This window comes from Martes martes, assembly GCF_963455335.1.
Source record: "Martes martes genome assembly, chromosome: X".
Classification (NCBI taxonomy): domain Eukaryota; kingdom Metazoa; phylum Chordata; class Mammalia; order Carnivora; family Mustelidae; genus Martes; species Martes martes.
This window is the reverse complement of record NC_137897.1, coordinates 95,988,195-96,008,082: the sequence shown is the minus strand read 5'-3', so window position 1 is coordinate 96,008,082 and position 19,888 is coordinate 95,988,195. Positions and strand designations below refer to the sequence as shown.

Sequence of the window (19,888 nt, the reverse complement as noted above, 5' to 3'; positions counted from 1 at the left end):
CGTTTTAAAGAGTTTTTAACCCACGCCAGATACAAACTGAAGCAATAATGGTTGCAGGCTTCTATTTTAAAGATAGCCCAATTAGGGATTTAGTCTCATTTAAAAATACATGATTCATTAAACATGTAAAATGGCAATGTTTTCTATAAACTATCCCCACCCAAACACGTTAAAAGCTGTGATAAGAAATATGTTTTCTAAACCATTCATTAGCCACCCTCCTCCTTTAACTATAAAAGATAAAACATACAACATGCTGTAGGTTTATTTTTATTCAAAAAGTTACTGTCTCAAGACATAAATACAAATCAGAAAACAGTACAATTAGGACAATAGAATGTGGAGGACAACAGGTTAGAGTAATATATAAAACATTTTTAGCTGGTTGAAAACAAAGCTGTAAGAACTGCTTTCACAAAGAAGTACTCCTTTCAAGAGTGAGAAAAAAAAAATCAACTTAGGTTTAAAATCATATATACAGTCCTCTCAGCAGTTCTAGTAAATGCAGTGGTGTGAAAAACAACATAGGCAGTACTTTTTGCACATAACAATATTCGTAGATGGAAAATCTGTTAGACAAGTCTCGTTTCATTTGTTATTAACCATGATTTAATAAAACAATTGTATTGTATCATGATCTTTTAGCTAACCTATGGTTTTTGGCTACCACAGCCCAATGCTTGTTGATTTCTGACTCTAAGAACTGAAAGCCTTTTGGTATTCACCCATCTGAAGATATTCTCGTATTGCAAGCATATTAAGGCATGGAATGATTAAAATAATATACCTCAAGAACTGAGAGACGACTGACAAAAAGATAGATATACATGTAATATAAGTTAATATTTTGTTTTAAACGATGTCTAGCTGCCTAAGCTTCGCAAAATGAGTTGATGTCAAAATGGCAAGTAGCCACTTTCTGTTTTAAACTAATTTATTTGTGAAAGGACATAAAATGAAGTTTAAAGCTTAGCTTTCAAAGAATATTATGGGTTATGAATTCTATTATCCCATCTAATTTACATACAGAGGAAATGTACTGTAACCTGTTAGAAGTATCTTTAACCTGAAGACTGCTTGCAAAGACAGATAGATAAAACAATATAAAATACAAATTTAAAAATCATTTTAAAGCATGAACACTCATGCTTTTCTATTTTTAAACATTGTTAAACTTTCAATATATTTCTGAAACCTCATAATTTTAAGTTGGAATTTAAAAGTAAGAAAAAACTAAACAAACTGCGCAATTATAAAATCAGCACCAATTTATATATATATATAATTTTATTTAAAATTTAGATCCCTATTCCCACACTCTAATAAGCTGTATAATTTTTGTTTAGAATTTTTCTGCAAACATACTACAATAAGCTTCTTTTATTTGGAGACAAAATACAGTGGCACTACTGGAAGGAATATCACAACATTACATTTTTATCTTAAAGGACAAGCAAACTTTCAGGGTTGATAATGGGATAAGCATGTTTGAGACTGGTTACCTTCTGGCAGTTCACTGCATCTGGATTATTTCTGAAAAGTATAGAGAAGCTCTTGGATTTTAAAAATACCTTAAAATACATTTTAGATGAAAAAATTGTAAAAGTTCTGCTTATAAGTTTACTTTTCTCCACAATTACAATATTTAAAAGAAAGCTTTGTTGATTGATGTTTTAAGCATTTAAATTTAGAATGCTAAAAACAATTCTATCCTATAATTTCAGGGCAGGGGAATAAATTCATCCTTAACTTTGTTTCTTGGATGTAAACAGAAATCCAGCAGAGGTCATCATTACTTAGTACACCCAGTAAATAAATGTGAGAGGATTCATGTCTGTACCAAATGCCTCTTTAGATTGTTATATTTTCTTTAAAAAAAGCATGAAATAATTGATTCAAAAGCCAACTAACAGCGCATAAATAAAATATTTACTTTCTAAGAAAAACTGTAGCTTATCATCAAACTGTTTACTTGTCCTTTACTTTTTTCAGGCAAACAAAACTGCCCCTCAATGCACTTGATCTTGGTAAGCATAAGCATGTCATATTCTCCTTAGAGAAAAATCTGTACAGAATTTCACTGTATCTACCACACTTTATTTTAAAACTTCCTCTTCCACTTAGAAAATGACTTCACCACAGATTTAATTGAGTACTGGTATTAAAACATTGACACCCCAAGAACCTAATGAAAGAGAAAAAAAAAAAAAACCTTGTTAAAATTATCATACATTTCTTTGTAAAATGCATCTGTAAATGTTACACTGATATTTGTTAACATGAAGTTTAAATATGTTAATAAAACCACTCTGAAAAATTCCCCTCCCTTCAGATATGTAATTCTAAAATTAAAATTACCATGAATATATAATGAAGTAACAACATCAGGCCTAATCAAGATGTTACTTACCTCACAAATACAACTAAGAGCAGGGACCATGTCTCATTTTTATGTTTATTCACACTCCTGATGCCTAGATAATGCCCTGAACACAGCTACTCAACATTTGTTGAATGAACAAATGTACGTGCTTCTTGACATACACTTCTGGCACAGGGTCAATGGAAAAACCTTAACAATGTCTTGCAAACTTGGTCATCTACCCTGTGGAGTGGGTATAGCTTTTTAAAAGGCATTTGAACATGTAGACCAAAAATATCCAAGAACAATAAAAGTATGTAGAAAATTCAGAAAATCTAGCCTGAGTGAATAAAGAGAACTATAAATTTTAAGAAATTAAATAAGGTGAAATCTGGGCAAAGTAACATATACTGATGACTTTTTATACCACTCCTGTTGGTAAAAGAAGGATAAAATCTAAAAATCATCTGTCACTAACTAAAAGCTATTCAATTAAAATTCTAGCACTTACTATGATAAGTAATATTTTAAAATACTATAATGAGTTAGTAAGAAATGATTATAAAGCCAGAGGTTAATGAGCTAATAAGCAAGATTAGGAATGCAAAGCGCTCTTATTTGTAAATGAGGTCTCATTTTAACAAAAGTCACAGAACTCAGAAATTGTTCTAATCTGAAGGAAGTGAGTATTTTCAGACCAGGAAACAAGTATCTACCTGATTACTTAACAATTCACTACAAGGAGGCTGCAAAGTGTTTGGAATCCCCAGTAATAAGAACAGAGAGGATTAATGTACCCCTCTTCTTACCTGTCATTCACCAAAACCACCACTACTCACCCCTTGTTCTCCCCTACCCTCCAATAAAGTTCAGGGACCTCCCCTTTTGGTTAGAGTCAGAGATTGGATGCTTAGAAAATATTTCCACCAAAGAAGCCTAGATGATGTTTAAAGGTCCCTTCTAGCCGTAATACTCTGTGACTCTGGGTAAGGGAAAGTCTGGTGATGAATGAAAGGATATAATCTCAGCTGGCAACTCTTAAGTGGCATGAAGATACACTTTTCAGAGTGCCTAACTAGAAATCATGTTAACAGTTTTTTTCCTGTTTTTTGTACAGACTAGGTTATAAGTAGATTCTTCTACTAGAACATAAAATTAGCTTCACTAGACTAAACCCTTCTTTCACCAAGTTTATACTACAGATAATTCTAATATGAGAATCGCAACACAACATAGAAGAATGACGTCAATGACACTTTCTGTGCTAATAAACTACACCTGTTTCTGGTGTTAAAAAGTATAAGGCATAAAAAGTATAAATAGCAAGCTTTAGTGTGTTGTGGCAATACTGACCCACTAGAAGCAGAAAGTGATGATTGCCACAAATAAACCAATACTGTTTCCAGATAAAACTCACTAAAACATAAATCTACTATCTTGTGTATATGTAACCCAAAATTGAGCTGCTCAGAGTTCTTATACTACCACTTCTGAATCATGTGGATATCGTGTTACAAGGTATATTTAGATTTAGTAATAACTTAGTGCATCTATACTAGGATGTTTGGGGTTATTTCACTTAGAACTAGAGAATCTTAGAACTGGGTATAAAAGGATTTAAGTCCCAATTTTGCTTGAGTAAAAACAGATGTAGGCTATTGCATAAAGATAAAAGATTTTTACATTTTAAAATGTCCGTTATTCTATTTCTTAAGTTATTGTTGAGACAATAGGTAAAGTCTGATGTATATTTTAAAATAAACTAGTATTAAGTTAAATATATATTAACCAATAAATATAAAATAAGTACATACATATGGTCAAAGAGATCTAAAGATACCCGAACCCTGAAAGATTATTGGGCACTCAGTTATGTGACTGCTGCCATCATGTGGTAATACTATAAAACTACAGGAACAGATGCGTGTGTTCATTTTCCTAATTTTAATAGAAGCAGCTACACTATCATCTTAGTTATAACATAACATAAAAAATCTATAAATACCGAGTAATTATTAGGTTCCTATCTTTGGCCTCACTCATATTGCAGTTTTCCCTAAATGCTATCAAAAATAGACACACAATTTACACTGCTGTTTCATTATTTTAGAAATCTGAAGAACACCCTTTTGCAAATCTAGTAAGTGACTAAGGAAACATGCCTCAAGCTTTCCTGACTTTAGGTGACCACATGAAAAAATAAAGAGATCTCTAACTGCCCTTATCAATTCTGACTACAGTTAATCATTTTGATTTCTAAATTACTTTTCTTGGTGTTTCTTATAAATGAGGTCTGATTTTAGTTCTGGAAAGTACAATAGCAGAGACAGCATGAAATTTTTAAGTAAAAAGGAACTCAGATCAAATTACTACTCTGACACTAGAGTCGTAAAACTGAACAAGTCAATGAACCACTTCTTCAGTCCCAAGTGTGCTTGAGTATAAAAGTGAGATACTACCACCTTTCTCACAAGGTTGCTGAGAGGATCAACTAAATCATGCCTAGCACAGCATCAGGCACATTAATCTCTCACATACTAGCTTCCATCCTTTCATTTCAAAGAGACAGTCAAGGTGAACTAGAATACAAACTCCTGGAGGGCAGGGAGAGCACCAAACTGGTTTTAGCACTAAATTCCAACTCAATAAATTGTTGAATTAATGTATTTCATCGTATCTGCTTGAAAAGATTCTTTTACTCCCCATCAGTCATGACCTTCACTTTTTTTTTTTTTAAACAAACCGGAAGATACATACTCCTAGATTATCAGGGAACCATATACTTCAATATGCATGTAAACTATAAACTTATATGAGTAGGCCTAGATCACTTATGCTACTGAGAGTATGGACTGCAGATATGAAGAATTGACAGCACTTGTTAAGATGCAGAATCTCGGGCCACACTCCAGACTTACTGAAGCAGAATCTTTAATAAGATCTCCAGATGATTCATGGGCACATCCAGAGACTGAGAAACACTTACTTAAAGGATCTCAGGGTGGCTTATCCAAAGATTCCTACACCTGCTATTCTATGAAATGATGTCTTCTGACTCAAACATTATTTATAGAATAAATAATTAACAGAATATGTTGGTGTGAGTTAGTCTGTCAAAAATTTTCGAAGAACTATCTGAAAGCGGATTATGAGGTGAGGAAGGGCAAGGAGAGAATAGTTGAAATTGGGGCATGGGAGGCAAGCCTCAGCCGATGGTCACCCAAGGTAGCAGGTGTTAGGAGGAAGGAGCAGAAATGGGTAGACACTAGAAAGTGAGATGGAAGGGGACTTAACTGGTTTATTCATTTGACAAATAAAACTAAACACCTATTATGCTAGGCAAAACTCAAAATGAATAAAATCATCACTGCCTGGTACTCAGCTTATTGAGCAAAATGTAGTATCCTATTTCACTGCACAGATCTGATAATTATCAAAATAAAAATGTACACGACGTGTTATGAGAGCTAAGAATAAAGCATCTATCTGGAGGGGTCAGCAAAAACTTTACAGGGAGTATCTGAACTATTAACGGATGAATTCACGAGGATGAAAAGGAAAGGGACAATTCTGGCAGAGAGAAAAGCTTATTCAAAGTGATGGTGTCATGAAAGAGTTTAGTATGTCTAAGAGGAACTTTAAGACTTGATATGGCTGGAGAGCAAGATGCATGTAAGGAAAAAGTCAAGATTAACTGGCAAAGGACCAAGAACACAAAAGTCTTTGTGCACCACACTGAGAATCCACAATTTTTTCTTAATGGTAATGGTGAAAAAATCAGTGGAAGACCTAAAACTATGAGGGACAGAACCAGATCTGCATTTTAGAAAGATGACTCCAAAAGAGCTTTAAAGGAGTGCTGTAGCAGTGAGATCAGTCTAACAAATAAATCTAAATGCCTATTATGCTAGGCAGAACTCAAAATGAATAAAATCATCACTGCCTGGCTACTGCAAAAGGCCAAGTAAAAACTGAAGACAATTTATACCAAGGCATTGTCAGGGACAATAAAGCAGCGGGGACAGACAGGAGAGGTACTTACGAAACAGAACTGACAATACCTAATAATAACCAGTTATCTCAATTACCTTCTCTTTATTATCTAACCTTTATTCAAGTTCTATTTTTTATCATGTCTTCGTATTATGATTTCTCATTCCTCCTATCCATCCATAAATGCCTAGGAAATCTTTCTGAAACACAATTCTGATCATGCCACTCCTTCATTCAAACTCAAGCTTACAGGAAAAGTCCAAATTCCTTAACATAACACTCAAGTTCCAGTTGGCCAGGGATTCAAAGGCACTTTTAATCTGTCACCACCACTGAATCACCCCTCCCATCCTCTTGAAAGCCCTCCTGCTGCCTGACTCCTTTTCTCCTGTCCAATTGTTTTTAACCACTCTCAAAGTGCTGCCCCAGCTCTTCAATCTCAAATTTAGGGATTGCCTGTACTTTTGATTTTGCAATCCTGGGGTACATTTAAATTGAACGTACTGATTCATCCATAATTGAAGCTGGATCAAAGAAATCAGGTTTCAGTTCTGTTCTTTCTCGTCTGTTCTTTGATGGTGGCTAAGGAAAAAAAAAGGGGGGGGGGAGTTGACAATTGCTATTATCTATTAATCAGACAGCAGCTGAAAATATTAAAATTATTAAGTCTTCACGTGGCATATGTAACTGTGGAAGTATACTTTACAATATTTTAAATACTGTACGTTAAAACTACAGAATGCATAAAAATACAAAAGGCAAATCATTCACAGGAAATTATTCTGAAAGATGAAAACTAGAAAACTCATTTTTATTTTACTTTAAAAATGCCATTCTCGTTTTCCTTTAAAGGTGCCAGATTACACTACTCTGAAGAGAAGCCATATTTAATTATTTCTTCCTTTTAAGGAGAATACAGCAAGGTACACTATGAAGTACAATCAGAAGACCTAGCTTATATTAAGTCTCAGCTTTACTGCTGCTTCTTAGTTTTGTCTCCTTGGACAGGCTAATTGTCTTAAGTTTCAATATCCTCCACCCTCCTAACCTACTTCACTAAGTTGAATGATATATGTGGCAAGATGAAATATGCAGAAGCATTTCATGTATAATAAAGCCCTATTCATATATATATTTAATATGGAAATTTGTCTCAATAATAGGGTAATATCAAGTTACTCATGTATTGTTTTGATAATGGCAAATAAATGGAAAATAAGGTGGATATGATACCTGGTATAATAGAAAGCAAAATGTATACTTTAACTTTATATAGTCCTAAATTAATATGAAAATCTACCATCTTAAACTAAGAGTTAACACCCTCTTCAACCTTACCCTCTCCTCAATCCCTTCTCATATACCAAAATACCTGGCAACTATTTTATTTAATCTTTTTTGCAAAACTTACTTTTCATGGCAGGTATTTCCTTGAATTCCAACTTAATTTCCAAAGGATCTTAAACGAAAATCTGACAGAAATTATTAAAGTTTCTTACCAAGTCTATATCCATGGTGTCAAAATCCATTCCTTCGTTAAGATCTTCAATCCTCCCTTCTGAGGACATCATGACATCTTCAACAATCGGCTCTTCATCATCTTCCATTAGGCTTGTACCACGCCGACTAGAGAAATATAAAAACAAAGTCAAGATCTGAACCAATGTTGTGACTATTAATATACTGGCAGCAACTATGTAGCTCTCTATATTGAAGTGTAATGGAAAATGATGAAATTAAAGGTCAGGGAAAATGATTAGGCATTGATCATGTCATCAATGATGTCAAAACCCCAATGTTCACTTGTCTAAAAATGCTAGGAGCTTTTATTCTACATTACTTCAATACATTTAGCTTGACAGTTCTGATATCCCACATAAAAGTTCAATGAGAATTTCCCACATGGGAACAGACAAGATACCTCAAATCCTTTTTGAAAGTAGGCAGGGTACAAATTAATAAACAAATATAAAACAGAGACCAAAGAAATGACATTTTCAGAATACATATATTTTCACTAATATATATTAGTTTTACCCATCATTCACTCATTCACTCAGTACCTAATTTGTACCAGGTACTCACTCACTCACTTACTCATTCACACAGTGCCTACTATATGCCAGGCTTCTTTTATGTCCTATGAATGGGGAAAAAAAAGGTAAGTGAGACATGGTTCCTGCCCTCAAGGAGCTCACAGTCTACTATGGGAAAACAAAGATAATTGTTACAAAATGTGACAAATATCACAAGAGAAGTATGTATCAAGTGCTATAAAATTTACTGAAAGACAAGATTAATTCTGCTTCAGGTAGAAATGAGCAACATTTAGGCTGAAACTTGGATTCTGTGTCCTATGAAACTCAAAACTAAGATACATGTGGAAAAGTAAAAATAAAAACACCAAAAATTATGTTATCACTTAATTTTAAGGCATAAACTCAGATTTCAAGTTCATAAATTAGCCCAGATCAGCATGAAGGAAGTCAATGTAATAGTGAAACTGAAGGTAACTAGTTGCCCAGTTTGCCCAATACTGCCTTCTTTCCCATTCATTTACATTTTCTCACCACTACCAAAATAAATTACTTACAATTTAAACAACACAATGTTGAGTTCTTAAAAAGATAATATAAAGATAGCAAGACATGATGTTTAACCCACACTATCTGAACAAACATGTTGACAATGGTCCCTGTTTTCTAAGAGTTCTGGAGAATAAATGACAATTTTACTATATTTGGTAGAGGCAACAATGTGTGTACTTTGTGGACCATGTTACAGAAAACCTGAAGTCCATTCTGCCTCTCATATGGAGTGGAAGATATGTGACAGAAACTATAAAAATACAAAAAGATAACTTGGAAGTATTTTCAGTTATAGAGCAGATACCATTACAGAAAAATCATTGTAGAGGCCTTAACCCACTGAGCCACCCAGGCGCCCCAGAAAAATCATTGTAAAACAAAAATTTTTTAAAGTGTCAGGCAAAAGACCACTTATGGCACAACAACCAAAAGAATCTTATGGTAATAATTATTTAAATGGGAGAATCTCTTTCAGTCACCTGGGGAAGTTTATCTCTAATGGGAATTAAACTATAAACAAAAGAATAATGATAAATGGTACTGAGTAATGAGATGCTATGGAAGATCTTAGGGACTAGCAGAAAATTTTCAGGGGAGCGGTAAGGACCAAATGACTGTATGGTAGAATTCCAGAATGGCTGAACTGGTGACGGGCTGGAAGCTAAAAAACTAGCTTGTTGAATTTGGCATGAAATAAGGATATATTACAGGGAAATGTGGTCAGAAACAGAGAAGAGGGGACAGAACCAAGTCATAACATAGATGATGACCGTATCAGACAAGTTAGGATCCAAATCTATAGATTTAATAGAGTGTACTTAACCTGTAGACGTTCGTAAGACCAGTATAGAAATAACTAAAGCAAATTTTAATAGGTTACCATACATATGGTAAATAATCATTTCTTAAGAAAAACAGGTGGAATTCTCATCACTTAAAAACCAACAAAATAAAACATAAATTTTAAAAAGGTAACAATTACTATCTCCCCGTATTAAAACATGTGCTACATTATGTTACAAATATAAAGCTTCTGAACTCAAAACTTAAATAATCAGAATCATGTTTCCTTTTTTGTACTAATCACCGAAAGACTGCTTTTCTGCCATCTCTTCTAGAGCCAAAGCTAATATTCATAGAAGTCTCACACAGATTCCAGTAAAAAACAAAGTATTTAAAAGTCAAACTACAATTTTTTGCATTGGACATTTATTCATTCAATGAACATTTAACTTAGCACTTTTTATGTGCCAAGCACCAACAGGCAACGAAGTGGTCCCTGCCCTTGAGGAGCTCACAGTCTAGAAAAGGGACAAATTCACAAAAAATATTAATAATACAATGCGGTAAGTGCTACAAGAAATACGAACATACACAGTGTTAATGATGACCATAGCTTCACTTAAGGTGACACCTGAGCTTATTCTTTTACAATGATTTTACCAGTTGCCAAGAAATGGGGGATAGGATACTAAAATGTAGGCAGGGGTCATATTTTGAAGGATCTTGCATGCCATGAGCTAAAGAATTTGGACTTTATCCTATAGGTAATGGGGACCATGGGAAGGTTTAAGTCAAAGAGTTACATGACCAGATTCTTATTCTACAATAGTCATTTTTGATGGTAGTATGAATGATGGAGTGGTGGTGGGGAGTGAGGGGAGGAGTTTGGTGAGAGGATTAATGGGAGATTTGAGGGAAGAAAACAAGTTAGAAAGCTAATACAATGGTTCAGATGAGGGATGAGGACCTGAACTAAGCTGGGGAATCAATTAAGATGTAACAAAAGGGGATTTTTAGCTATAATTCTGTGTACCAAAATAAACAAGGATTCAAATTTAAACTTTTCCAACAGATCAACGTAAGATTGGTCCTTTAGCTAACTAGTGAATATTTAACTTTCAAAGTTTTCTTCTGTTGGAAAGACCAAATTTTAGTTCCTTGATTATTTCAGCTAACTCTAGAGAGTCTGCTGAAATTTTTAGGCAAGGCACACATCAAAATATGTTAAAATGAATTAGTGAACTTCCTAGACTCAGACAATAAGGCACTCTCACTTACATGGCATGCTGAAGATTAGTTCGTAGTTTAACATAGCTCACTGCTGCTCTCTCCTGCTGTTGCCTTGCTTCCTCGTGTTGTCTTTGAGCTAACATCCATGTTACCTGCGTGCTTCAAGGAGAATTTTATTCTTCTTTTAACTTAACTTTTTTCTATGTAATTAATAAAGTTATAATACAGAAAATGATCAAATGTACTTACTTATAATCCAGAGGAGTTTGATGATGTTCAGTCTGCATGGGATAGACACTCATGAAGCTATCCTCAGGTCGTAATCTTTTGGGCTCTCTCATAATCGTTGAGGTGAGTTGTGGTGTCTGCATCATAACTGGGGTGTGCAGTGTTTGTTCTCTGCTTAACCACATACTGTCACTACTACTGCTTTCTTCAGCTAAAAGAGAAAATTAATCGCAATAAAGTTCAGTCACTAACTTTGACTAAGCAAACGTCTACTACAACCTGCTCTGGTCAACAAACATCTGGTTACCTTCCATATGCTAGTGCTTGAAACAGGGGGATGTACACCAAGGTATGTAAGGTGCGATCCCTGTCCTTGGAGACAAAGAAAACACAGGCAATGACAACACAGTGTGGTAGTGCTACAAGAGAGGGCAGCACAGGTAGAATGGGAGCAATGAAAAGGATCAGAACCAGCTCTCCAAAAGTGACTTCTAATTAGTGTAAATACTGTATAAACAGTGACACTTTTCAGGCAGGGAGAAGAACAAAAGCAAAAACGCAGAGGCATGAAACCGCAATGACTGAACCATATTAATTTGCTGATATTCAGCAGTTTTTGACCTACAAAAATGGCAATTTCAAATGGTTCAAACTAAGAGTTTGAGATTCCTAGGGTAAGCAGCAAAAGGTAAGGCTGAATAAAAAGACAGGAATCAATTTACAGTAAGTCTTATAAGCTGTGCTAAGGTGATGGGAACTACTGCCAAAGGTTTTATGGAAGAGAAACAATGTGGAAGTTACATGTTTTAGTCAAAGGTGGCAGTGTGGAAGGTGGACTTAAGAACATGAAGACTAGTGAGCAAACAGGCCAGTTAGGAGGCTAATTGTATAGCCCAGGTGAGTTAGAGGTGAGAACAGGAATGAATATAATGGAAGAATAATTCCTAGTTTACAGGATGCTTGCCAACTCCAAAGGGAGCACAAATCCATAAACACATTAAGCACTGGACCAAAAACACCAGATTTCACACCTGCAAAAGCTATTTTTTTTTCAAATCTGTAGATGCTGCCATGATTAATAGAAGACAAATTCACATGCAAGTATTACTGAATTCATAGTGGTTTTTTTTTAAAGATTTTATTTATTTATTTATTTGAGAGAGAGACAGAGAGAGAGAGACAGTAAGAGAGCATGACAGGGGAGAAAGAAGGTCAGAGGGAGAAGCAGACTCCCTATGGAGCTGGGAGCCTGATGCAAGACTCGATCCTGAGACTGTGGGATCATGACCTGAGTTGATGGCAGTGGCTTAACCAACTGAGCTACCCGGGTGCCCTCATAGTAATTTTTTTTAAACCACTGATTTGGGAGTTGAAGTTGATAGCACTTAATGACTGACTGAATATGAGTTTGCAGGAAAACTATTTTATTAGAAAATTATACATGTGCATACAAATGTGTTTTTAAGAAAAGAGTGGACAGGAAAATGTACTAGTACCTAATGACCTGGTGCCAGATAGATTAGACATAAATTCCACAATCTGTAATATAATTCTATCAGCCCTTAAGTTCTACTGTGTTTAGGCTCCAATTTTGCCTTCAAAATTGCCCTGAACTAAAAGAAAAAAAAATGCCCTGAACTGGCCAGTCTGTCAGCATCATTCTTCCTTCTTCTAACTTACTAATGCCACAATTTCTATGGTTTTCTCCAAGAACCTAAACAAAGAATATGGACTCTTTCTGCAAAAGCTGAACTACCTGGTTTGATCATCTATCTTCAAGATTTTATATAAATACCAATTCATTTGTTCTCCATGTAGTCTAAGAAAAAGGAGAAAATTGATGGCCCAGCATAAATCTTCAACAACTAACTATTTGTTCAGGTAAGAAATACTTATAGTGATCTGCAGGAAACATCATCTTTTAATCAGATAACTTTTAGACTTAAATCTAAGGTTGTATTAGTTATAAGTTTATGCAGGGGGTTTTTTTGAAGAATTTATTAATTTATTTGAAAGAGAGAGACAGCAAGAGAAAGAACAAAAGTGGGGAAGTGGGAGAGGGAGAGGGAGAAGCTCCCGCTGAGAAGGGATCCTGATGCGGGACTTGATCACAGGACCTGGGATCCTGACCTGAGCTGAAGGCAGACGCTTAACCAACTGAGCCACCCAGGTGCCCCAGTTTATGCATTTATATTATTGGACAAGAGATATAACCATTACTCTATGGAACAATGAAGTATTGAACACTATATACTTGACAACGGCTGAAGAACTATGTGGCAATTACAAAATATGGCCCCCAAATCTTTGACACTCCTCACATTAAGAGGTGGACAATTATGTCCCATCCCTTTGAAGCTAGGCCTTGATTGCTTGATCAAGAGAATACGCTGGAAATTATGCTGTACCAGTTTCTGGCCTTAAAAACCTGGCAGCTTCTACTTCTCTCTTCAGACACTTGCTCCTGGGAGCCCAGTCACATGCTGTGAGAAAGTGAAAAGCCATATGGAGAGGTCACATGTAGGTGTTCTGGCAGCAGACAATCCTGCTAAAGCCCAGGCTAATAGCTAGTACCAGATAAGTAAAGGTGCCTCCATAGGATTTGTCACCAGACTTTGAGTCTTCCTAGCTGAGGCATCAGACATCATGTCCCTGATATGTCCTAAGTTTTGGGGTAGTCTGTTATTCAGCAATAACTGAAATTTTGGCAATTATGCTAATTTGTTTAAAAGTTCCAAAGGAGGGGCGCCTGGGTGGCTCAGTCCTTAAGTGTCCACCTTTGGCTCAGGTCATGATCCCAGCATCCTGGGATCGAGCCCCGCATCAGACTCCCTGCTTGGCAGGAAGCCTGCTTTCCCTCTCCCACTTTCCCTGCTCATGTTCCTGCTCTCTCTCTCTCTCTCTCTCACTGTCAAATAAATAAATAAAATCTTAAAAAAAAATAAGCTCGAAAGGAGAGTGAAAAAGTCCCCAGGCCCATTACAAACCAACCCTACAGTGCTAGGAGTTCAAGAGACTGAAATGTCGTATTGCATTCCTACTTCTAGGATTACAGACAGAAATCTTTATCTCTATCAAGGTCTTCATGATAAATGACCTCTTCCCAGAAATTCAAAAGTCAGAACCTCCCTGAATCTGTTGCTCCACACTTAAACGAGATAATCTGATCCCTTAAGTAACAACTAGCTCTATAATGCTGAGTCCATATCCCTATGCATATATAGTATAGCATACTAATTAAAAAGCAAAGGTTCCAGAGTGAGACTGCCTAGCCACTGAATAGCTGTGTGAGCTTATATAAGTTACTTAATCTCTTTGTGCTGGTTTTCTCATCTGAAAAATAAGGACATACCTGAAGAGTTATGAGAACTGAGTTTATGTATATAAAATGCTTAAAACACAAACTTACACATAACTGGACATACTGTGCAAGATATTATTTAACAACACATATCTCAAATGTGAACTTAATGACAATTCAGTTGGTAAATGTAAGGGGCAAGTATAAAGAGAAATGAACCATGTTCTTACTGAGTGCAAGTTGCATGCCTTCAACTACTTTCCGTTTTCCTGTAGATGGTTTTGACTTTTTACTCCGCACAGTTGACCCCCGACTGCTGATTCCACTAATGACTGACATGGTATCATCATCACCACCAGCTAGCAAAGAATTTCGGTAAGACATCAGAGGAAGCCACACATCTTCTCTTCGGAGTGACATCTGAAAGGTCATGAACTTTTCCAAGTAAACATACCTTAAAAAGAAGTAGAAACCTTTGATACATAAAACTGCCACAGCTCTCTTTCCTCCTTTATATTTATTCCTCCTAATGATTTTAATGTTCACATGCCATACGGAACATACAATGATTTTATTAGAATTAAACAAAAAGTAAATTAGAATGAAACAAAACAAACATTTCCTCAAAGCATATAGTAACAAATGAAGGCTGTTAATGTTTTCTTTTCCTAATATGTCTCTGTTCTATCTTAATTTTACCGGTCTTCTGACAGAAGAACAAACCCAAGTCACATTTCTGGAAAGAAGACTGATTTAAAATCATGCAGTTTGGGTTCTAGTACCAATTCCACCAACCCCTAGCTGTGTAAGTATGGGCACATTACTTCACAATTCAAACTCAGCTTCATTAGTACACTGACAAGCACTTCTGTAGCTGTCAAGAGTCTTCATTAAATGAAATAATCCAGAGCATTTCAGCTTAGTATTTGTCAAGCATCCACTATGTCACTATGTCCCTGGCACTGGGGATTGGTACAAAAATGAGTTAAGATATGGCCTCTATCTGCAAAAAAGTTTCAGCCTGATGGAAGTCACATATTTGCCCTTGGATGCAAGTATCACAAGGATTCTATGGGTTACATGTAATACAGCAATCAAAATTCAACTAACATTGTGATTACTTATGTGTTAGTCATTTTTCTCTTGGGATCTTTAACTTTATTCTTAGTCATTTTTCTCATGGGATCTTTAACTTTATTCTTACAATCCTGTGAGGGAGACATTTTCCTTGTTTGACAGATGAGGAAGCAAAAGATAAGAATGAGAAAGCAATATAACCATGATTCAAATCCCAGGCTTCTGACACTAAGAGTTCAGTGCTTTATTGTCTAAATTATGCTTCAAATACACGAACACAATTTTTGTCAACTAATTATAAAAAGTGCAACCCAAGTGATCTGTTGTCATAATTATGACTAATTCTAATCTATTCAAAAGCACCTGTTTTGAACACCATTAAAGAGAAAGGATAAGAGGAATTAGTTACAAAGATATTACTTGGTGTTAGCTCAGTATTTCTTGATTTTATTTCAGCTACACACAGTAGTACAGTACTCCTCAAAGTGTGGACTTTAAACTGGCTGTCAGTCTAAAAACTGCTACCAATCTGTGACAAGATATGGAGCTTGAGCCAAAATATACTCACTGGTAGAAAGATTTGTAAGTATGTATCTACCACATAGCTTAACTGAACATTCCAGATAAGGAGCCGTCCCTGATGCTACTTCCTTCTGATGCTATTTGTCCTCTTCCCTGCCACAAAGGCTACCACTAACTTGTACATCCCCACACAAACTTTCGTATTTTTAACATATTTTTAATTCCAGTTAGTTAACATACAGTGTAACATTAGTTTCAGGTTTAGAGTTTAGGGATTCAACACTTCCACAGAACACCCAGGGCTCATCACAAGTGCCCTCCGTAAGACCTATTTAACCCATCCCCTCACCCACCTCCCCTCAAGTAACCATTAGTTTGTTCTCTATAGTAGAGTCTATTTCTTGGTTTGCCTCTTGTTTCCTCCTATGTTTGTTTTGTTTCTTAAATTTCACATGAGTGAAATCATAATATACTTTTAATATATATTTGTCTATAAACATTATAGAAGAGTTTTATACTTTGCTTTTTGTACTCAACATTATGTTTTAAAAACCTAACCATTTTTGGAAGAGTGGCATCAGCTAATGTCATGGTATTAATCATTTTCCAACATGTAAGTCTATCAAATCAACATGCTATTCACCTTAAAATTATACAATGTTATATAGGTCAACCATATTTCAGTAAACTTAGGGAAAAACTTTTAAAGATGAGTAAGATCTGAGGATATAACATGACTGTAATTGATGATGCTGTATTATTATAACACTGCATAATTGGAATTTGCTAAAAGAGAGCTTAAGTATTCTCAAAAAAAAGTCAGGGTAAGTATGTGAGGTTTTGGATGTGTTAATAACTTGATCAGGGGGATCCTCTCATAATATATACATAAATGAAATCATCATGTTGTACACTTTATTATATTACAATTTCATTTGTCAATTATACCACAATAAAGGTGGACAAAATTTTTTAACATTTTAAAAACAGAATAATCAATTTGGATGTGTGAATCTTATTTCAAAGCCAATTCAATCAAACTGTAGAAATAAAAGTCATTTATGACATGAAACTACCACAAATTTGAAGAATGACTCAGTGTTTAAAAACATTAAGGAATTATATTTACTTTGAAAAAAACCTAACCATTTTGACTGCTCATGATATTCCACTGTACAAAACTCTATTGATCGATTTTCTAATCGACAGATGTTGTTTTGAGCTTTCCTCTATCCAAACAATGCAATGGTCAAATTCTTTTATGGTTCTCCACGTACTCACATGTAAGAATTCCTCTAGGGTATCTACCTATGAACAGAATTACTGGATCATGAGATAGGGAGAATCTTAAACTTTACTAGACATTGCCAAATAGTTCCACAAAGTGGTCTTATATAAATTTATAGTCACCAACAATGTATAAAAGTTTCTTGCTGGGGCACCTGGGTGGCTCAGTGGGTTAAGCCTCTGCCTTCAGCTCAGGTCAGGTCGTGATCTCAGAGACCTGGGATCGAGCCCTGCATCAGGCTCTCTGCTCAGCAGGGAGCCTGCTTCCCCCTCTCTCTCTGCCTGCCTCTCTGCCTACTTGTCATCTCTCTCTCTCTGTCAAATAAATAAATAAAATAAAATAAAATAAATAAATAAATAAAAGTTTCTTGCTGCACATCTTTGGCAACACTTCAGACTATCAAGATGCCTTAACTTTTGCTAATCTGCTAGGTGAGAAATGGTTTTTCAATGTTTTAATTTATATTTCTCTGATTAACAGTGTTAACATTAATTCTTAATTGGGAGAAATTTAAATAAAATGCATAAAATGCACAGAACGTTAAGAGTACAGTTGGGTCATTTTGCAAATAAATGCAGTAATGTAATCCACACACCTATCAAGATAAAGAATATTCCTACAAAGCACCTTATGTTCCTTTTCCCATTCAATATCCCCAAACCTAAAGTATCCACTAGTGTGATTTCTATCATCAGAGATTAGTTTTGTCTGCTTCAGAATTTCATGTAAAATGTATAGTCTTTAAATGCAAAATATTGGTAGACTTTCAGAAGCGGTACATATACTAGGAGTTATTCATATTCTCCTGCCCTTTTATACCTCAAACAGGGGAGTGAATTTTGAGTTTAATTTCATTAGTTGGGTTCTCTTAGAACGTAAGTAACCATCTTAGGATACTACACTAGAAAAGTATTCTAACTGGTTTGCTAAGGATAGGACTAGTAGTTAAAGCAAAAAAGATAAAAAGGAAACCTACTTTCCAGGGCACTCACAGCTCAGCACATAGACTAAGATGCTCCTGGATGAATTACCAATATTACTGTCTGTTAAAGGTTCCCACCTTTGTTAGACTAAGTGAAGAATGCAGATAAGGATACATAAAGCATTCAAGTTACACCTCTAAAGCTACAAGTATACTGTGAGGGGAACACACAGAATTAAAAAGGAGTATTATGCATAAGATATAGTTATAATCCTTAAATCATAAATTTTCTGAAGCATAAATTTTTTGTGCATTAATGTAATCCTGAATTCTAATCTGTGTGTGTGCGCAGAAAGGAGAAAAACCGAGTATTAACAATTCATCTTTAAGAATTTCAAAACAAAATTAAATACAATTATTTTCAGCAAATACATACACTGTTCTTTTGTCTTGTCGGAGTAGTTTAGAAGAAAATTCACTCAAAATATCAAGAAATGCCAAATTTAAAGGTGGATGGCTCTCTCCTTGTGGGTTAGGCTCTTTAAAAGCAAATTCTATGCCATCTCTGCAACAGTAACAAAGAGACAAACATTAAAGAGACTACAATACAAATTTGTTAACTTAGGAAATTTCTCTCTACAGTTTTATTCCACTACTAAGACACCTCCTCTGCCATGTATTTAATCTGAAGAATAAAGAGAATAAGGAGGCTATGGTGTGAGAATGAGCAAATATATTTACATTTTATGTCACTATTACTTTAAAACAAAACAAAAACACACAGAGGTACACACATACACACAGAAGCCTTTACTCTGAATGTGGTTTGGTGTATCTACTTTCCTTCCTTGGTTCTCTTCTCCATAAAAATAGCCCAAATTCTCTCATGTAATGGTCAATACATTTTCTATATTTTTCAAGACATAAAAGGAAAACTAACTTAAAAATAATTATTTTTTTTAAGATTTTATTTATTTATTTGTCAGAGAGAGCGAGCGAGCGAGCGAGCACAGGCAGACAGAGTGGCAGAGGGAGAAGCAGGCTTCCTGCGGAGCAAGGAGCCCGATGTGGGACTCGATCCCAGGACGCTGGGATCATGACCTGAGCCAAAGGCAGCCGCTTAACCAACTGAGCCACCCAGGCGTCCCTAAAAATAATTATTAAAAACTACTTTTAGTGACCCACGTAAGAGTAAAATTTAAAACTTAAACTTCACTCAGGGCCTATTTTAACTATATTTACTTAATAATAAATACCTCTAATCAAGACAACAACCCAATATTATATTCTTATACTATACTGAAAATGTAATAAAAAAAATCCAGATGAAACTGGAAAGAAGGAAGGTTACGACATGAAGAAAACAACATATTACCTTCCCAAAATAATCACTAATCACTACATGTGTGGTCCTTAAATATTACCTATTATCATCCAATGTATTAAGAGGCATAAAAAGGGGGGCGCCTGGGTGGCTCAGTGGGTTAAAGCCTCTGCCTTCGGCTCAGGTCATGATCCCAGGGTCCTGGGATTGAGCCCCGCATCGGGCTCTCTGCTCAGCGGGGAGGGAGCCTGCTTCCCCTCCTCTCTTTGC

The 19,888-nt window shown here is 35.4% G+C and overlaps 1 protein-coding gene across 2 annotated transcripts in view; it reads right to left on the bottom strand.

The window, feature by feature from the left end:
* Nucleotides 1-254: 254 nt before the first annotated feature.
* STAG2 (STAG2 cohesin complex component) overlaps nt 255-19,888 on the bottom strand; it is a 140,989-nt gene continuing 121,355 nt past the window's right edge. Inside the window, exons 28-34 of one of the 2 annotated variants that reach the window (XM_080795453.1) lie at nt 18,731-18,859; nt 14,716-14,939; nt 11,206-11,395; nt 11,005-11,115; nt 7,855-7,981; nt 6,860-6,937; nt 1,351-2,185 (exon numbers count right to left, since the gene is read on the bottom strand). In XM_080795453.1, the coding sequence (XP_080651579.1) occupies nt 2,162-2,185; nt 6,860-6,937; nt 7,855-7,981; nt 11,005-11,115; nt 11,206-11,395; nt 14,716-14,939; nt 18,731-18,859 (883 nt within the window). In that variant the 3' untranslated portion in view covers nt 1,351-2,161. Of the gene's footprint in view, nt 2,186-6,859; nt 6,938-7,854; nt 7,982-11,004; nt 11,116-11,205; nt 11,396-14,715; nt 14,940-18,730; nt 18,860-19,888 lie in introns of both variants that reach the window. The other variant, XM_080795452.1, reaches the window with a different exon arrangement.